We start from the raw sequence: 19,456 nt of genomic DNA on the forward strand, positions 1-19,456 counted from the left end.
ATATTTGGAACCAGTCTGTTGTTCCAGGTCCAGTTCTAACTGTTGCTTCCTGATCTGCATACAGGTTTCTCAAGAGGCAGGTCAGGTGGTCTGGTATTTCCATCTCTTTCAGAGTTTTCCACAGTTGATTGTGATCCTCACAGTCAATGGCTTTGGCATAATCAATAAAGCAGATGTTTTTCCGGAACTCTCTTGCTTTTTCGATGATCCAATGGATGTTGGCAATTTGATCTCTGGTTCTGCTGCCTTTGTTAAATCCAGCCTGAACATCTGGAAGTTCACGGTTGAAGCGTGGCTTGGAGAATTTTGAGCATTACTTTACTAGCATGTGAGATGAGTGCAACTGTGCGGTACTTTGAGCATTCGTTGGCATTGCCTTTCTTTGGGAGTGGAATAAAAACTAACCTTTTCCAGTCTTGTGGCCACTGCTGAGATTTTCAAATTTGCTGGCATATTGAATGCAGCAATTTCACAGCATCATCTTTCAGGATTTGAAATAGCTCAACTGGAATTCCATCACCTCCACTAACTTTGTTCGTAGTGATGCTTCCTAAGGCCCACTTGACTTCGCATTCCAGGATGTCTGGCTCTAGGTGAGTGATCACACCATCGTGATTATCTGGGTCATGAAGATCTTTTTTGTATAGTTCTTCAGTGTATTCTTGCCATGTCTTCTTAACATCTTCTGCTTCTGTTAGATCCATACCATTTATGTCCTTTATTGAGCCCATCTTTGCATGAAATGTTCCCTTGGTATCTCTAATTTTCTTGAAGAGATCTCTAGGCTTTCCCATTCTATTCTCCTTATTTCTTTGCACTGTTCACTGAGAAAGGCTTTCTTGTCGCTCTTGCTATTCTTTGAAACTCTGCATTCAAATGGGTATATCTTTCCTTTTCTCCTTTGCCTTTTGCTTCTCTTCTATTCACAGCTACTTGTAAGGCCTCCTCAGATAACCATTTTGCCTTTTTACATTTCTTTTCCTTGTGGATGGTCTTGATCACTGCCTCCTGTACAATGTCACGAACCTCCATCCACAGTTCTTCAGGCACTCTGTCTACAGATCTAATCCCTTCAATCTATTTCTCACTTCCAGTGTATAATCGTACAGGATTTGATTTAGGTCATACCTGAATGGTCTAGTGGTTTTCCCTACTTTCTTCAATTTAAGTCTGACTCTGGCAATAAGGAGTTCATGGTCTGAGCCATAGTCAGCTGCCGGTTTTGTTTTTGTTGACTGTATAGAGCTTCTCCATCTTTGGCTGCAGAGAATATAATCAATCTGATTTCAGTGTTGACCATCTGGTGATGTCCATGTGTAGTCTTCTCTCATGTTGTTGGAAGAGGGTGTTTGCTATGACCAGTGCATTCTCTTGGCACAAGTCTATTAGCCTTTGGCCTGCTTCATTCTGTACTCCAAGGTCAAATTTGCCTGTTACTCCAGGTATTTCTCGACTCCCTACTTTTGCATTCCAGTCCCCTATAATGAAAAGGACATCTTCTTTGGGTGTTAGCTCTAAAAGGTCTTGTAGGGCTTCAGAGAATCGTTCAACTTCAGCTTCTTCAGCATTACTGGTCAGGGCATAGACTTGGATTACTGTGATATTGAATGGTTTGCCTTGGAAATGAACAGAGATCATTCTGTCGTTTTTGAGATTGCATCCAAGTACTGCATTTTGGACTCTTTTGTTGACTATGAGGGCTACTCCGTTTCTTCTAAGGGATTCTTGTCCACAGTAGTAGATATAATGGTCATCTGAGTTAAATTCACCCATTCCAGTCCATTTTAGTTCGCTGATTCCTAGAATGTCGACGTTCACTCTTGCCATCTCCTGTTTGAACACTTAAAATTTGCCTTGATTCATGGACCTAACATTCCAGGTTCCTTTGCAATATTGCTCTTTACAGCATCAGACTTTACTTCCATCACCAGTCACATCCACAACTGGGTGGTGTTGTTGCTTTGGCTCCATCTCTTCATTCTCTCTGGAGTTATTTCTCCACTGATCTCCAGTAGTATATTGAGCACCTGGGGAGTTCATCTTTCAGTGTCATATTTTTTGCCTTTTCATATTGTTCATGGGGTTCTCAAGGCAAAAATACTGAAGTGGTTTGCCACTCCCTTCTCCAGTGGACCACGTTTTGTCAGAACTCTCCACCATGACCTATCTGTCTTGAGTGGCCCTACACGGCATGAGTCATAGTTTCAATGAATTAGACAAGACTGTGGTCCATGTGATCAGATTGGTTAGTTTTCTGTGATTGTGGTTTTCAGTCTGTCTGCCCTCTGATGGAGAAGGATAAGAGGTTATGGAAGCTTCCTGATGGGAGAGACTGACTGAGGGGGAAACTGGGTCTTGTTCTGATGGGCGGGGCCATGCTCAGTAAATCTTTAATCCAATTTTCTGTTGATGGGCGGGGCTGTGTTCCCTCCTTGCTGTTTACCTGAGGCCAAACTATCGTGGAGGTAATGAAGATAATGGTGACCTTCAAAAGGTCCCGTGCATGCACTGCTACACTCAGTGCCCCCAGCCCTGCAGCAGGCCACCACCGACCCATGCCTCCGCTGGAGACTCCTGGACACTCCCCGGCAAGTCTGGGTCAGTCTCTTGTGAGGTCACTGCTCCTTTCTCCTGGGTCCTGGTGCACACAAGGTTCTGTTTGTGCCCTCCCAGAGTCTATTTCCCAGTCCTGTGTAAGTTCTGGCAGCTCTATGGTGGGGTTAATGCCGACCTCCTCCAAAAGGGCTTATGCCATAGCCAGGTCTGCTACACCCAGAGCCCCTGCCCCAGCGGCAGGCCACTGCTGACCCTCACCTCCACAAGTGAGGCTCAAACATAGTTCTGCCTCAGTCTCTGTGGGGTCCCTGGGTCCTGGTGTGCACTTGGTTTGTTTGAGCCCTCTGAGCGTCTCTGGCAGGCATTTCCTAGTCAGCAGGGGTAGTAACAAGTGAAATGCATTTGTATGTAAAGGAACTCACTCCTTCCATTGGGGACCCTTTCTTTAAAAGTCTCCTGAGAGAAGTGAGTGAGGAACGTGAGAGAAGGAGAAGGAGGAGGTAACCTCTCCAAGGTAACAGCGGGGGGCCAGCACTCCCTTCAGGTATCAGCAGACAGATTCCGTCAAGGATGAACAAACTCACCCCAGCTGCAGCTGGTGACAAACAGCTGAAGCATCAGCGTCGTCCCAGTGGCTGCTACAAACGACGCCCCAGGCTCCATTCTCATACACTCCTACTGTGCCTTCAAAGGCGCTTTTGCCACCACGAAGCCGGACTGACCCTAAATGGAAAAGAATCCCCAGATCCTTGAATAGAACATAACCGTTTGAACACACTGAACATACTGAACGAGTCCTCGGGTAACATGCTGAGAGAGCCAGGCTTTCACTGTTCACAGCAAGTCCTTCTATCTTTAAAAGAGGATTTAGCAGGCACTTTTTTTTAAATTAACATCCTGATGTCAATGCTAAGGATACTTTCTTTCTTTATCCAGGCAAACAGAAGTCCAAAGGGAAAAAGTGGAAGACTGTGACTAATGGCAGATACTGCATCCCACATGTTTGATTACATCACATAGGAAGTTCTTATCACTTATGTATCACTTTCCATCTTCACGAGACATCACAGATTTTAAAAAAAGAAAAACAGAAACAAATACAATGCTGTTTATAAGTTACCTGTTATTGGCTGTTGTATCTTCCTTCTATCTGTTCTTCCACTAAAGAAGAATAAAATGTTTTTCCCCTTTTAGCCTCTACCAGTAGTTGTGAGAAGTCTAAAGACAATGTCTAAAATTTCAGAAAGGTGTTAAGTGTCAGAAATACTGTCTAATGTTAGTCTTAGGGAAACTGCCCCTAGGGAGACTGGTGTGGTGTAACTGAATGGCCCTTGAACTTCACTTCTCTTTACATATCATCCCCACTCAGCTGCTCCACAGTCCATAATTTGAGTCATTCTTCTCAGTCTTAAAAGAGTCAAAATTTAAATTAGAGCATCCCTGGGAAGATACTATTTTAAGTCTTATCCCTTAACTGTGGATCAAAGTGGTTACTAGGCTTACTGTGGTGATTATTTCATAACATATGCAAATTGCAATCACTATGCAGTACATCTGAAACCAACATAATAGCGTATATCAAATATATTTCAAGTTTTTTTTAAGTGTGCATCAAAGGACTACATTTCTCTTCTCACTGGCATTTATTCTTAGAGTCGGTCCTGAGGCTGCAGTTGAGACATGTGCAGAGGTAGAAGCAAACTCAGACAACTTAAAAATTTCATAAAAGTCTGTGAAAAGTCACTTAAGATGACCTTTGTTTCATAGGTAAAAGAAGTTAAGAAATTAAATTTTATTAAAAATTTCTGGCACATTTTACATATTTCAAAGTAATCTATGGCTTTATAATTATTTTTCAAAAATAATAGATTCTAAATCATCCATTCATTTCATTTGCATTAGCCTAGTCATCTATCACTATTATTTTCCACCCAATCATCCTTTAAAAATATAACTATTTAAGAAACACATATCCTATCTCTCATGATAAATACAAAGTGTCATTTAATTTAAACAAGAGGCAAGAACAAATGGAGACAAAGTTGCACTGCCAAATCCTGATTACTCAGGAGAGAAGGTGAGCGTGCATCATTCATATGGCAGATAATCTAAAACTGATTCATATATATTCTAACTTTCTTTAATTCAGACCAAGCAAGAGGAAGCCCTGTCTAGCTCAGTGAAAATGTTAGGGGGAAACACCAACTGAAACCGCTCACCCTGGCCAGGCACCACAGTAACCATCTCATGATTTATTTTATGACAGGAGGTCCTGGTAAAGAACATGAAACTAACAAGCCACCACCAACCAGAAGAATTTGGGAAAGCTCCAAAGGAGACACCAATCCCTATGTCCTACCAACTTCCCAGAATCCTCCTCGCTGGAATCCATCTTGACTGAGCAATGCCTGGACCAACAGGAAGGACCTGAGTCAGAATGACTGGCCAGAGACAACCCGGAAACTAATCTCATCACCATAGGTCCCAAGACTGTGAGCCATGGGGCAGAGCAGTTCTCCTGGGTTTCCTTACAGTACTGCTCTCCACCCAGGCGCCCCTTTACCAATAAAATCTCTTGCTTTGTCAGCACATGTGCCTCCTCAGATAATTCCTTTCTCACTGTCAGACAAGAGCCTACTCTTGGGCCTTAGAAGAGGTCCCCCTTTCTACAACAAAAAGTGTGAGCTGTAGAATATTTTTAAAGAAATATGTCCAAAGAGTTTAACTGAACTTTAATGATTTCTTATAATCACAAAATGTCTTCTATAGAGACCCACATAATACTAATATCATGCACAGTAAAAATGTCTTTTGATTTTTTTCAAATCAAAGAATTCATTTGTTCACCTCAAACACATGTTATTTGAAATGATGTTTAATCCGAAAGTGAAAGTCACTCAGTCGTGTCCAACTCTTTGTGGCCCCATGACTATACAGTCCATGGAATTATCCAGGCCAGAATACTGGAGTGGGTAGCCGTCTCCTTCTCCAGGGGGATCATCTCAACCCAGGGAGCGAACTCAGGTCTCCCACATTGCAGGCGGATTCTTTACCAGCTGAGCCACCAGAGAAACCGTTTAATCTATTATCTGTTTATTAATTCACCACCACCACAAATACCACCGCCATCAAATTCTTCATGTCAAAGGGTTGGACAGAAGTTCTAGTAATGAAAACAAACTGGAACTCTACTCATGCATGTTAAATAATCACAATAAAATGTAAAATATTGCCCAAATCACTAAAAAGCTTTCAAAGAAGAAATGATGCAGGCATATTATCTAAATGATTAAGGCACCTATCTACAAATGAGGAGGAGAAAACTCTGCATAATGTGTAACTGTTACCATAACATCATTATAACAAAAATGATAGCACTGGGAATAATTTCCAGGTCAATTATCAGTTCTACCATCATTTCTCACATGCACCAAACATGCTGTGAAAACCTGGATTTGTTTATCTGTATTTGTTATATGGCAAGAAATGTGGAGTGCTCATCCAATTTTCCTTTAACAAATGGATACAAATATTTGCAATTCTGGAAAGGCAGTTTGCATGTCAATGACTAGCGAATTCTCTGGAAGAATCCATTCTCAACACCAACATCCCCAAAACACACACCTGCCTAGCAGTGCCCCTCCACATAGTTTATCCTTTCCTTACGCCATAAAAATTTCCAAAATATCTGAGTAATCATCTACCTTGAACTCAGTGAGTATTTCTTACTGGTATGTAATTCTATGAGGTTTACACTTCTAATAATTTTTTGAAAGAACTTTAAAAAAAAAATATCAGCACGATAATATGCCTAAGATAAGAAAAGCATGAACACACAATTCATACTACATACATTTGAGACAGGAGGTAGTTTTTGTTTGGTTTTGGTTTTACTTCGTTCTTGCTTCACTTAGCTCTCTTAGAATGCTTAAGACGGTAGAACTGTAATTGGTTTCCCTTAATTTATGGATGAGGAAGCTACGGAGCCAACCAACTGAGCAGTTGCAGAGCCATGACAAACTGCCTCCCAGATTCCCTCCCTTGCTACCAGTCCCTTGCCTCCAAACCTGAGCAAAGACTTGGGATGCAATAAGCACTTTTCAATAGTTCAGGTACCACTTTATGCATTCTGCCATGTTGGCATTCACCAGGATGGTGAAATACTACAACAAATCTACCAAACATTACATGGGGATACACTAGCCAGGCAGATCCATAAGACAGTCTTAAGAGTTTCTCTATACTACAGAACACAAGAGAAGTGGCTTTCTGGTGATCTATATTTGAGGCTAATCCTCCAGTGGAGGCTGATTTGTCCCATGGGCTGTACAAATTTCTAGGACTGTACAAATTTCTAGGACTATACATTTGCACAAATTTATAGATACGCAATTACAAGAGGAAATTAAAAAAAAAAAACCAGAGAGAGAGAGGATAAAACAATAAAGCAATCCACAAAGGCCAGAGCCTGGTAAACTCATTTTTATTACTATCTTACTAACAATAAAATTCTTCAGACAAATTCTAGACCAGATTCTTTGGTAAATATTGCTCCGTTGTCACAGCCTCTTATTACCAAAAATTGATCTGTCTTCCTTGGTTCATACTTTCCTACTTCTGCCCAGCACTTTGCGATGTTCCTCGTAGTCTCAGCTCATGTCTCTCAGCAACACCTCAGTGAATCCAGGGTTGCATGGTCTTAAAGTCTCTCATGTGCCAATTTGATGGAAAAATATTCTATTCTAAATATTCCTATTTTTTAAAAAGTGTTAATAACAATAATCTAAAATTTGAAGTCTCAGACAGAGGTTTTAGATCAACTATAGTAGTCATTACTAATTTACAGACTAAACCAGTAATAGAAAAAAGTCTGGAACTATAAAGCTATGCATGATGGCATGTCATGGAGAGGAGCCCCTAGAGTTCATGAAAAGAATTATTGCAAAAAAACAAAGAAAACTGTCAGTCGTACCAGCCTGTTGGTATAAACAACTACTTAAAGGCAAAATGTGCCAATACACAACAATGGTCAGAATTCTACTACCTTAATTCTCTGCCAAAAATGTTGAACTTGGGGTAGGATGGAGTGGGAGGTGGGAAGGAGGTTCAAAAAGAAGGGGACATACATATACCTCTGGCTGATTCATGTTGACATATGGCAGAAACCAACACAATATTGTAAAGCAATTATCCTCCAATTAAAAATGAGTACATTTTTAAAAGATGTTGAAATCACTGTCATTTTAGTTTACTACTATTTTTTATTATGTAAACACATCTCCAGTTTTTATAAAGGAAAAGGAACATAAAAGATTTTTGTTACAGAAATTTGCTTTATGGATAACTTAGCTACAAAAAAAAAAAAAAATAGGGATTCCTAAAACAAAGAGACATTCCAGAGGGGTTCTCTTCTGCCATGTTATCAGTCTCACTCAATACAAGGTAATCTAGAGAAAGAGAGTTAACTAGATTAAAATTCTCTTCACAAGTTTCATCGGTTCTCAAGGCTATTGCAGTGGGCTGAATTCTTTTTTTTTTTTTTTTAATAAATTTATTTATTTTAGTTGGGGGCCAATTACTTTACAATATTGTAATAGTCCTTGCCATACATTGACATGAATCAGCCATGGGTTCACATGTGTTCCCCCTCCTGGACCCCCCACCCACCTCCCTCCCCATCCCATCCCTCCGGGTCATCCCATTGCCCCGGCCCCGAGCCCTTGTCTCATGCATCGAACATGGAATGGTGTTCTGTTTCACATATGATAATATACATGTTTCAATGCTATTCTCCCAGAACGTCCCACCCTCACCTTCTCCCTCAGAGTCCATAAAATTGTTCTATGCATCTGTGTCTCTTATTCTGTCTCGCATACAGGGTTATCGTTGAAAGATGGTGATGGGCTGAATTCTTTTCCCCCCAAAATATGCTTAAGCATTGACCTCCGGTGCCTATGAATGTGTGAATTTATTTGGAAATAGGGTCTTTGCAGAGGATCAAGATAAATGAGATCATTAGGGTGGGCTCCAATCCAGTATGACTATGATCTCATAAAAAGGAGAGATTTGGACAGACACCCATAGGGAGAATGCCATCCGGAGGTTGCAGTTACATTTCCACAAGCCAAGGAACTATCAGAAGCTAGGAGAGAGCCCTGGACCAGATCCTTTCCTACTGTCTTGAGAGGAAGTATGGCTCTGCTGACACTGATCTTGGACTTCCAGTCCCCAGAACTGTGAAATAGCAAGTTTCTTTATTTAAGCCACTCAGTCTGTGTACTCATTACAGCAGCTCTAGCAAACTAATAGACCCATTCTGGTATTATCTCTCCATGGACAGCTGGCAAAACCATCCATACTTCAAGAAGACCTAAAAGAAATATCAGGAAAGGAACCAAACATGTCAGTTATCTTTGTTCTCTAAATCCAGCTCATTTCAAAATTAGTGAAATGAAAAGGTATGCCTATTTAGTTAACTCCTTAAAATATACTTATACAATAGCACTCACTCATGTGACAGAAAAAACAGCAAAAACAAAGATCCATCCCAGTATTCTGAACAGAATTAAAAATAAATATTTCTGAAATCTTGTAAAAATCACAGTTTGATAAATGAGGAATAGAAAATTAATGTTATCGCCCGAATCCTTTCTCATCCATTACTGAACTTCACAGAGGCACAAAATACTTAATTTTAGTCAGCTCTATTGTTCTGGTGGAACCAGAAATTCATGCTGGTGACATCAAGCTATTATTCAGATCTTTGACAAAAAGTATACTTAAAGCTGAAAGTGATGTAGAAATTTCAGTTTATGAACTATTAAAAAAACAGAACAAAAGTCCATTACATATTGGACAATTTAGTACACATATTTGACAATAAATTAAATATAATCTTATGCCTTCTACTAAAGGCAAAATTGGAAAAATATATTAAGTGATCATTTTCTGTCTTAATTATAAAACATACACCAAATAATCACATTGCCTAAAAACAACTGAATAGAGAATTAGTTAGTTGAATTTTTCAAGTACAGTTGGGGAGGCTACATTAATTTTTATGTTTTGTTTTTTTTCCTACAGCTTATTTGATAGTATTCAGGTATTCTATTTTGCCGGGAGAATATCAATAACCTCAGATATGTAGATGACACCACCCTTATGGCAGAAAGGGAAGAAGAACTAAAGAGCCTCTTGATGAAAGTGAAAGAGGAGAGTGAAAAAGTTGGCTTAAAGCTCAATGTTCAGAAAACTAAGATCATGGCATCTGGTTCCATCACTTCATGGCAAATAGATTGGGGAAACAGTGGAAACAGTGTCAGACTTTATTTTTTTGGGCTCCAAAATCACTGCTGATGGTGATTGCAGCCATGAAATTAAAAGACGCTTACTCCTTGGAAGGAAGGTTATGGCCAACCTTGATAGCATATTTAAAAGCAGAGACATTACTTTGCCAACAAAGGTCCGTCTAGTCAAGGCTATGGTTTTTCCAGTGGTCATGTATGGATGTGAGAGTTGGATGGTGAAGAAAGCTGAGCGCCAAAGAACTGATGCTTTTGAACTGTGGTGTTGGAGAAGACTCTTGAGAGTCCCTTGGACTGCAAGGAGATCTAATCACTCCATCCTAAAGGAGATCAATCCTGGGTGTTCATTGGAAGGACTGATGTTGAAGCTGAAACTCCAATACTTTGGCCACCTCATGCGAAGAGTTGACTCACTGGAAAAGACCCTAATGCTGGGAAGGATTGGGGGCGGGAGGAGAAGGGGACAACAGAGGATGAGATGGTTGGATGGCATCACTGACTCGATGGACATGGGTTTGGGTAAACTCCAGGAGCTGGTGATGGACAGAGAGGCCTGGCGTGCTGCGATTCATGGGGTCGCAAAGAGTCGGACACGACTGAGCGACTGAACTGAACTGAATTCTATTTTGTCAATGATTACACTTACCCATAACTGAAATCACTTTAGCATTGTGAAATAATAGATTTTACTCAAATCATGCCATGTCAAAATGAAATCATCTTTTAACATAGGAAGCATCCCCTTAAATATCCAACTGAACTATACTCACCCCCATTAGTCCTCATCTATAATTCATATTAATTGTTCATTTATTATTTATGTAGATACCTTTCATACTGAGAAAAATATGAACTTGTCAGGTTCAAAATGAAAGCATATCTTTTGAATAAGCAATTCTACCCATTTACATTGGGCTTACATAAATCTATAAGCCCATCCGGGAGATGGTGAGGGACAGGGAAGCCTGGAGTGCTGCAGTCCAGGGGGTCGCAAAGAGCCGGATACGACTGAGTGACTGAACACCACCACCACCAATTATTCATGCATTTAAAACATTATACAATATAATGCAAAAGAATAAGACAATATATGCATTTAAATAACTTTAGCAGAAAATTTTACAAATTGTGTTTATACTGTTCAGTAGCTAAGTCCACACATAAACACATAGTGTGGGTATTAACATTTTATTGTACAACTCTAAGTGATGAAATTAAACTACACTTAATAGTAAGTTTATCTGTCTCCCAGCGTACATATCACAGGAAAGGTAATAAAAAATGCCTAGTATTATTTTGACATTTCAACCAGAGAGTGGGCATCCTTAACCAGAGGACTTAGGTGATTTCTTATTCATCTTTGTAAGTTCTGTTCCTGGGCTTCTCTGGTGGCTAAGCAGTGAAGAATTCGCCTGCCAATGCAGGAGGCACGGGTTCGATCCCTGGGTCGGGATGAGCCCCTGGAGAAGGAAATGGCAACCTACTTCAGTATTCTTGCCTGGAAAATTCCATGGACAGAGGAGCCTAGCGGGCTACAGTCCATGGGGCTGCAAGAGTCAGACACAACTTGTCAAAAAACAACACCTACACCTTACAACAACAACAAACAAAAAAGAAGCAACTAATCTTAGGAAACATCTTGCTAAGAAATGCACAAAATAAACAGGAAAAGTGCAGATGCTCCCAGACACAGCTCAAAGACTGGCGGCAGCCGGATGCTGATATACTGAGTGCAGTTCCTGGAGAAGGCGCTTGGGGGCAGCACTCTCGCTGCTGAGGGGGGTGTGCGCCGCCGCTATAATGTTCAGTTGCTAAGTCGTGTTCAGCTCTGCTACAACAGGGACTGCAGCAGGCCAGGCTCCTCTGTCCTCCGCTATCGCCCTGAGTTTATAACGGCCCCCAGCAAAACAAACACTGAGAGCACTTGTAAATTTTCACCATTTTTCATAAAAGTGAAAATTGGATTTCCTTTGGTTAGCGAAAACAAGTACTGATGTAGGTCTTTCTTAAAAGTGAAGCGGCATAAAGCAAACTTTCAAAAAGTGGGGGATACCTGTATAAGGATTGTATGGTCAGGCCATCCCAGATGGCCGTCCCCTTGCTCTCAGTACATCCCTCTGTTCCATCAGTCCCTGCGTTACACCCTACTCAGGTGACTGACCTTCCCTCTTAATCATAGAGCCTAATCAGTCAACTCCTACATACCTGCCCCAACTCCAGCTAGGGACTGTGTGAATTCTTAGAACAGAGCATCTCCACTATGACAGCTTATCAAAGGGGTGGTGAGAGGTGTGCTCCTCTGCTGGTTTCCCTGGTAACCAGTGAGCCAACCTGACAAGTCAATTTCCTCTATAACTGGTAACCTCCCTCTCCACCTCCCAGCCCCAGCTCTCACCTCTATTCCTCCTACCTCACACCCCCTACACACACACACACACACACACACACACACACACACACACACAGCAAAGACTACTGCCATGTCCTGCTCACCGCCTGCCACACCTGGTGAGATGCTGCTTCAGGAGCTGGCTGCAGACATGTAAGGCCCCCGCATCCATTAAACCATGGACGTAGGAGGCTGGGCAGGCACCAGGGCTTGCAAGTTTGTGGTGTGCAGCCCAAGAGGACAAACCTCAGTCACATTTTTTGACAGACTCTGTTGGTTCTCTTGAATAACTACCTGCTTCTCCCTGCCAGGCGAGGCCCCACGTGTTCAGAGGTCAATCCTGACTAATACAGGCAAAGCATGGTAACTGCATTTTCCTTCCCAGAGAGTGCCAGGAAGGTCTGAGCAATGAAACACAGGAGAGAATCTGTGCAGAAGTTCTGGGAAGGTCTCCTTGCTCTTTCAATGGGACATACATAAAGAGGATACCCTATCTTGCTTCTTCAAGTTATTCTATCTCAATATGAAATCTGGAATAACCATCAGTCTAAGGATAAAACCACACTTTGAAAATAATAGAATCAAGAGAGTAGCAGAGAGATAGAGATGTACTATGTTGGAGCCCGACTTCTTGTAATATGAACAACAAACCTCCTTATTTATTCAGTCATTTTGAATTAGGTTTTCTATTCTTTGCCATCAAAATTGCGTGAACTGATCCAAGCCACATTCATATCCAAGTTCATAATCATCACCTGTTTTCCTTCCCAAACTTCACAGCCATCTTTATTTTCAGTTAGTAAAAACATATATACATTTTGTTCCAATCTTTTCCCTTCAACCTTATCATGAGCATTTTTCCATCTTCTATAGACAATCTTCACAATTATCACTTAGGAGCTGCACCACACACTGACTCTTTGAGACCCTATGGACTGTAGCCTGCCATGTTCCTCTATCCATGGGATTCTCCAGGCAAGAATACTGGAGTGGGTTGCCATGCCCTCCTCAGAGGATCTTCCCGACCCAGGGATTGAACCCACGTCTCTTATGTCTCCTGCACTGGCAGGTGGGTTCTTTACCATTAGTGCCACCTGGGAAGCCCTTAGGACCTGCACAGTATACATCAAATAAAGGGATCTCTGAATAATACATTATTGCTGCGCACTTAGGTTTGCCTTCACAGTTAAAAAACCAATTACTTTTACAAAGGTTACCTTCACACACACACACACACACACACACACACTGCATAAATATAAATATATGACTATATATGCTTCATAAATATATCCATATTTATATATGAATAAATATATATATTTAATAAATATATATGCAGTAAGAGAGTGTGTGTATGTGTGTCTGTGTACAGTGTGTGTCCAGGATAATCACTCATAAAAGGCAATAGTAACTGAACATCTAATTTTCTTCTTAAAATTTTTTTCACATTACTGAAGAGTCTGATAATGCCTCCAAATCAAAAGTATTTTATATCTGCCTTAGCCTGAAAAGGAGATTGAGCTCAATATCTAAAATCCAGCCAGGAAATGTATCAAATCTGTTGTTGCTAATAAATGATTTTAGCATCTGCTACATAGAATCAAGATGCAGCATTAAAAAAATTTAAAAAGGGACAGCTTTCAGCCAACTTTTTAATTAACCTTCACTTCAAACACCAGATGGACTTCAAAGAATACAGCCTGTAAACAGCAGCATTTATCCCACAAGACCACTATCTCTATTTGAATCAGATTTGGGTGAACAGATTAGCAGGACATGACAAAAAGTCAGATCTATGAATCATTCTTTCTGGTAAAATCTCAGTTATTAGAGCACTATTGATTCTTCTATCTATTTTACCTATCAGTCACTTAAGGTTGAGTTCCACTCAGCTGCTTGTAACAAAGAGGAGTTCCCAGCACAGTGCAAGCAAGTTGCCCCACCTGAGGGGCCAACCTGAGACTAGAGAAGGGATTTCCCTTTCCAGTCAGGAAGTCGTAAATTACTGGGGCTCCCCAGGTAGCACAGTGGTAAAGACTCTGACTTTCAAGCACTGCAGAAGGAAATGGCAACCCACTCCAGTGTTCTTGCCCGGAGAGTCCCAGGGATGGGGGAGCCTGGTGGGCTGCCGTCTATGGGATCGCACAGAGTCGGACACAATTGAAGCGACTCAGCAGCAGCAGCAGCAGCCAATGCAGAAGACACAAGAGATGGGGGTTCGATCTAGACGATTCCTTGGAGGCGGAAATGGCAACCCGCTCCAAGTATTCGGGCCTGAAAAATTCCATGGACAGAGGAGCCTGGTGGGCTACAGTCCACGGGGTCACCGAGAGACAGATCCAACTGAGCGACTGAGCACATTCCTGGAGGTCATCAGTCACCTGTTAATTCTTCCTGTAGAAATGTCAAAACTAACCTGGCTCACATTCAGTTAATAAATCATATTCTGGTGAGCTAAGTTGGTATTACCCCACACTGGTCAAATAACAAGTGTGGTACCATTTTCTAAAACCACACAAAAAGTTACCATAGGCCTGCCGTATGTGCATGCATGCTAAGTTGTTTCTCCTTGCGATCCTACTGCCTGTAGCCCGCCAGGCTCCGCTGTCCATGGGATTCTCCAGGCAAGGATACTGGAGTGGGTTGCCATGCCCTCCTCCAAGGGCATCCTGACCCAGGGATCCAACCCAGGGATTGAACCTGCATCTCTTATGTCTCCTGCATTGGCAGGAGGGTTCTTTACCACTAGTGTCACCTAAATCTAGTAGGATTAAGTCACAGAATGGCAGATTCAGCTGACGTGACCACCCACCGCTACACAGCTTAGGTGGGTTCTGATGCCCTCCCCTGGTTTTCCCTGACTGTGGCAATGAGTTTTCAGTTTCCAAATGACCTTGACTGCTCATTAGAAATGCACATTCCTCAGCCAGATTCCGGAGATTACTTAAACAGGGTCTCAAGGCTAGAGCCCAGGTATCTGTATTTTAATAAGCCCCCCCAACCACCACCCCCGTGCCATGATTCTAATGCTTATTGTAAGAACTAACTCTCCAGGCTGATTCAGGGTATTCCAATCCCCCAACGATTCTTTTATCACTGATTTGCAAGTTTCACACACCCAGGGCCCAGGCATAATCTTCCTTGTTCTGAGACATTTGAGCCATTGGAGTGTCCACGCCCTGCCCCACTCACCTGAGATCCCCCTGCCACCCCTTCAACTAGGTTTCAATCAACTTTCCACCTTGGAGACACCAGCTTCCTCATTTGTCTCCACGCAGCCAGGTACATGAAAATCTAGCCTCCAGTACATTTTTCAAAGGAGGGATTCCGTTACAATTAATCTTCTTTCCTTTTGTTCAAGCTATTTTTTGTTTAAAAAAGAAAGAGAATGAAAACCCTGGATATTTTCAAGCCATAAGAGACTGGAAATCACATGCATTGGGCCAAACATAGCTTCCTTTCTCTTTCCTTTTAAACTAGTCTTTAAGCTACAAAAATAGAATCATTAGGCTTTTCTACAGGCTTCCCAGGTGGCTCAGTGGTAAAGAATCCACCAGCAATGCAGGGGACACAGGAAATTCGAGTTCGTTCCCTGGGTGGGGAAGATCCCCTGGAGGAGGAAATGGCAACCACCTCCAGTCAGTATTCTTGCCTGGAGAATCCCACTGACTGAGGAGCCTGGCAGGCTACAGTCCATGAGGTCAAAAAGAGTTGGACACAATTGAGCAATTGAGCACACAGACTTTCTACACGTTTATATAATTAAAGAGGAAAATGAGCTATGGAGTGAAATGTGCACTATCTTATAATGTTCCTATAAGAATTAAATGAGACACTGGAGAAGGAAATGGCAACCCACTCCAGTATTCTTGCCTGGAGAATCCCAAGGACGGCAGAGCCTGGTGGGCTGCAGTCTATGGGGTCGCACAGAGTCGGACACGACTGAAGAGACTTAGCAGCAGCAGCAGCAGCAGAGGATGATGGAATCACTAAATGGGAGCATCTCCCATTGATATCTCCAGTTCTAGGTTACTTCTAGAGTCAAATGTAAACCTAGGGCCTCAAGGAAGACCACACTTCCTCTTGGTAGGAACCAACAGAATCAATTCCATGAAGACTTCGCATTTTTAAATTAAATATTCTGTGAGGAAAAGAAACATGGTATAGACACAAAGTGGGTTTTCTCACTGTGCCAGATGGGGAGACCACCTAGAACATGTAAGACAATCCTTATCAGTTCCTGGGTTACAGTAAAACTGATATTTCAGAAAAAAAAAAAAAAAAGAATTAAATGAGAAAACTAATATATAAAATGCTTAGCTCAGCATCCAACACAGAATGAATCCTCAATAAATCCTACCTGTTAACTATCAGGCTGGGCTGTTCTGGTACGTGCTCAGTGCTAGGAAAGTCCTTTGAATACATCTATCCCCAAACTGCCTTCTTCCAGATAAGGAAATCAAAGCTTGGGGGTTAAGAGTCCTACTCAACACTGTATAGCTACTGGCTGAGCCAAAGTGGACACCAGTGCTCTCCAGAGCACAATTCCATATTCTTTTCACCACACCATGATAGCTTTGTTTACACTCCTAACCGAATGTAGAACCAGGACAGCCATAGTTTCAGAACATGTCAGTCATTTTAAGGCATGACTATGCCCCGTCAGAAAGTGAGGAGTGAATGACAGACAGCCTGGAAAGTAATTAAATCATTACAGAGCCAGCAGACTGTTTTCCTGGTTCTTTTTTTGGGGGTGAGGTGGGGAGGGAGTGTATTTATCTCCCATCTTGGGGGGTTTCTTTTGCTTCTCTTGTGTTCAGTCAGGCACTTTATTTCAGGAAGTACACACTATTATGCAGTGCTTAGAGTTTTGTCTAGTGAGAATTAGCTATCAGCATAAAGGTATCTATCCCAAAGAGTCTGTACTGATGTTAGGTTTAATTTTCTTTTCAACACAAGAGGGTGGGGAGAATGAACCGCCAAGCTATTCTCCTCATTCCGAATGTAAAATTTAAAAAATTATGTGTTAAACAGAGAACAATAGATCACTACAGTGTTTTAACTTTGAATTCCACTTATTTATATATATATGTATACACAATAGGAAATATGAAATATAATAATAGAAAAATGAAAAAAGTGTCAGTGTTTGCTAACCATGAGCTTTTACTACAAATAAAGAGTGAAACAGCACTAGGGCTGTCTGCCTGATATCACCTCATATTTTTTATAGCCACATTGGCATTCTGTCTGTGTAACAAGTGTAGCGATGACTTCATTCTCTAGGATGAAGGATAATGGATCTTAACCTTCCTATCACTTCCCTTTAACTCAAAGCACTAATGCAACTGAAGGTACATATAAATAAAATTTTATGAAGGGAAAGAATGGCCCTGTGAAAGTTTAACCTCCAAATCACCAAAAGGTACAAAGTACAATATATCTCAGAATCACAATTAACAAAGCCCCTGCCACAAAGCTTGGATGGAGAGCTGCCAAAAATTTTTTTTAAGGAAAATCTAAACTTTGAAGAACTTTAGGGTTTTTTTCCACAACTATTAAAGAAAAAAAAAAAAGCCCTAATGGTAAACAAAACGCCACCAACTCAAAACAAAGCACTGTTCAAAGGCAGATGATTCACTTACATTAAATCTACTAATGTGATCTTTCACATTAATTAATGTGAAACATCTTACCAACTTTATCTCTTTACCAACTAATTCCGGTTTTCCACAAATAACATATACAGTTGAATACTGGCATTCTTGAAAACAGCACTTGACTATATCAAGTTGCTTCTTCCCTAGAATAGTTACTATTCCTATCTTTTGCCTTTCTTCTCCACTCACTGATATTTACCACGCTGTGCCCCAGAACATGAACATCATTTGACAAGTCACATTTGGGCCCAGAAAGTTTGCAAAAACCTTTTCAAATACATGTCAACTGCGGGCAGAAATTGAGCGGGGGGGTGTGGTAATTGATTGTCATATTAGATTTAATATTTCCCTTTCCAAAACAGGTAATTAGAAACTATCTTCTCTTTTACTTTGCCACTTCTACGTAAATACGGCACCATTCTCAAGGCAAAGCTGATGCAGAAAACACACATCCACGCCAAGCGCGCGCGCACACATCCCCTTCCCCTCCCCCCACACACATCACAGTGGCTGGAGACAAGCCCGCAGCCCGGAGACAAGCCGTCACCCAGGAGCCCGAGAGTGCACCACCCTCCATTGAGACTGTCACCCCAGGTAACCGCACACAAAGCGCGCCTCGCTAGTTCACAGTCACGGTGCCAAGGTACTTGGACGGTAAGTCCGTGGCCGTCCACCTTCACACAGAGCGAGGCAAACCCGCAACCCCACCCGCTCTCACTTTCTCCTCCAGGAGCACCTAACGCGCTCGCCCACCCAGGCGGGCTCCCCGCCGGGCCCCGGTCGCCGCCGCTCCGCGGCCACTCACCCCGTCTGCAGTCGCAGTAGCCCCAGTCCACCTTGCCGCGGGCGTCCCCGTAGAAGCACCAGGGTCTGCCCGCGCCGTCCGGACTCCGGCAAAAGTTGTGGCGCTGCCCTCGCAGTTGCGCCCAGCCCGCCGGGGGCGACCGCGCGAGGAACGGCGGCACGTCTGCCCAGCGCAGACAAGGAGCGCCGGAGTCTGTCACGTTGGCCCCGGGCGCCCCGGCGGGGCAGTCCCCGGGAGGCGGCCGGGTCATGCGGAAGCCGTGCGCGCGCGAAGCGCGGAGCGCCGGAGGGGGGTGCAGGACGCGCGGGAGAGGGGGCGGCGGGGGCGTCTTCTGTGGCCGCCGCTGAGTGGCAAGGTAATAAGGGTCCTGGGGACCCCGAGAGGGCGCATGGTGATAGCGGTGGTGGAGCGGATAACCGAGGACCGAATCAAAGCTGACCACGCCGGGGAGCGCCCCGAGAATCAGAGCCACCGCGAAGTGGGGGAGCTTCATGGTGCCGGAGCCGCGGCGTCTGGTCCATGCTCCCCGGCTCCGCCGCTTCTGAAGGGGAGGCGGGGGAGGCGCTGCGCGTCCCCGGAACCCCCGCTCCAGCCCCCTCCCGCCCTCCCGCGCGCGGACCGCCTCCCGCCGCGGGGCCCGCTGCCGCGCCCCTGCTCGCTGCGCTCGGGAGCGGTCCCGGGCGGGGAAGGCGTGCGCTCCGCGGAGCCCTGGCTCGTAGAGAGGACCGGCCAAGAGAAG

At 43.0% G+C, this 19,456-nt stretch overlaps 3 protein-coding genes across 16 annotated transcripts in view; 2 read left to right on the forward strand and 1 right to left on the reverse strand.

Moving 5' to 3' along the window:
- Positions 1 to 5,145, forward strand: part of LOC145506669 (uncharacterized) — an 82,350-nt gene extending 77,205 nt beyond the window's left edge. For all 5 annotated transcript variants that reach the window (XR_014054165.1, XR_014054161.1, XM_081491918.1 and 2 more), the window contains one exon: positions 4,823 to 5,145. The gene's annotated coding sequence lies outside the window, so the exon portion shown is untranslated. The remainder of the gene's footprint in view (positions 1 to 4,822) is intronic.
- LOC145505932 (neurotrypsin-like) overlaps positions 1 to 19,260 on the reverse strand; it is a 74,870-nt gene extending 55,610 nt beyond the window's left edge. Inside the window, 2 exon segments of the mRNA XM_081489298.1 lie at positions 3,141 to 3,279; positions 18,718 to 19,260. Of these exon segments, the coding sequence (XP_081345424.1) occupies positions 3,141 to 3,279; positions 18,718 to 19,210 (632 nt within the window). The 5' untranslated portion in view covers positions 19,211 to 19,260.
- Positions 1 to 19,456, forward strand: part of LOC145506642 (uncharacterized) — a 150,076-nt gene that overhangs the window by 90,498 nt on the left and 40,122 nt on the right. For 6 of the 10 annotated variants that reach the window (XR_014054119.1, XR_014054105.1, XR_014054115.1 and 3 more), the window contains exon 1: positions 18,515 to 18,566. The exons of 2 other annotated variants lie outside the window; for them this stretch is intronic. The gene's annotated coding sequence lies outside the window, so the exon portion shown is untranslated. 2 more of the 10 variants (XR_014054117.1, XR_014054118.1) reach the window with 2 other exon arrangements.

Source organism: Giraffa tippelskirchi, chromosome 1 (genome assembly GCF_054371585.1).
Source record: "Giraffa tippelskirchi isolate mGirTip1 chromosome 1, T2T-mGirTip1v1.2.pri, whole genome shotgun sequence".
Classification (NCBI taxonomy): domain Eukaryota; kingdom Metazoa; phylum Chordata; class Mammalia; order Artiodactyla; family Giraffidae; genus Giraffa; species Giraffa tippelskirchi.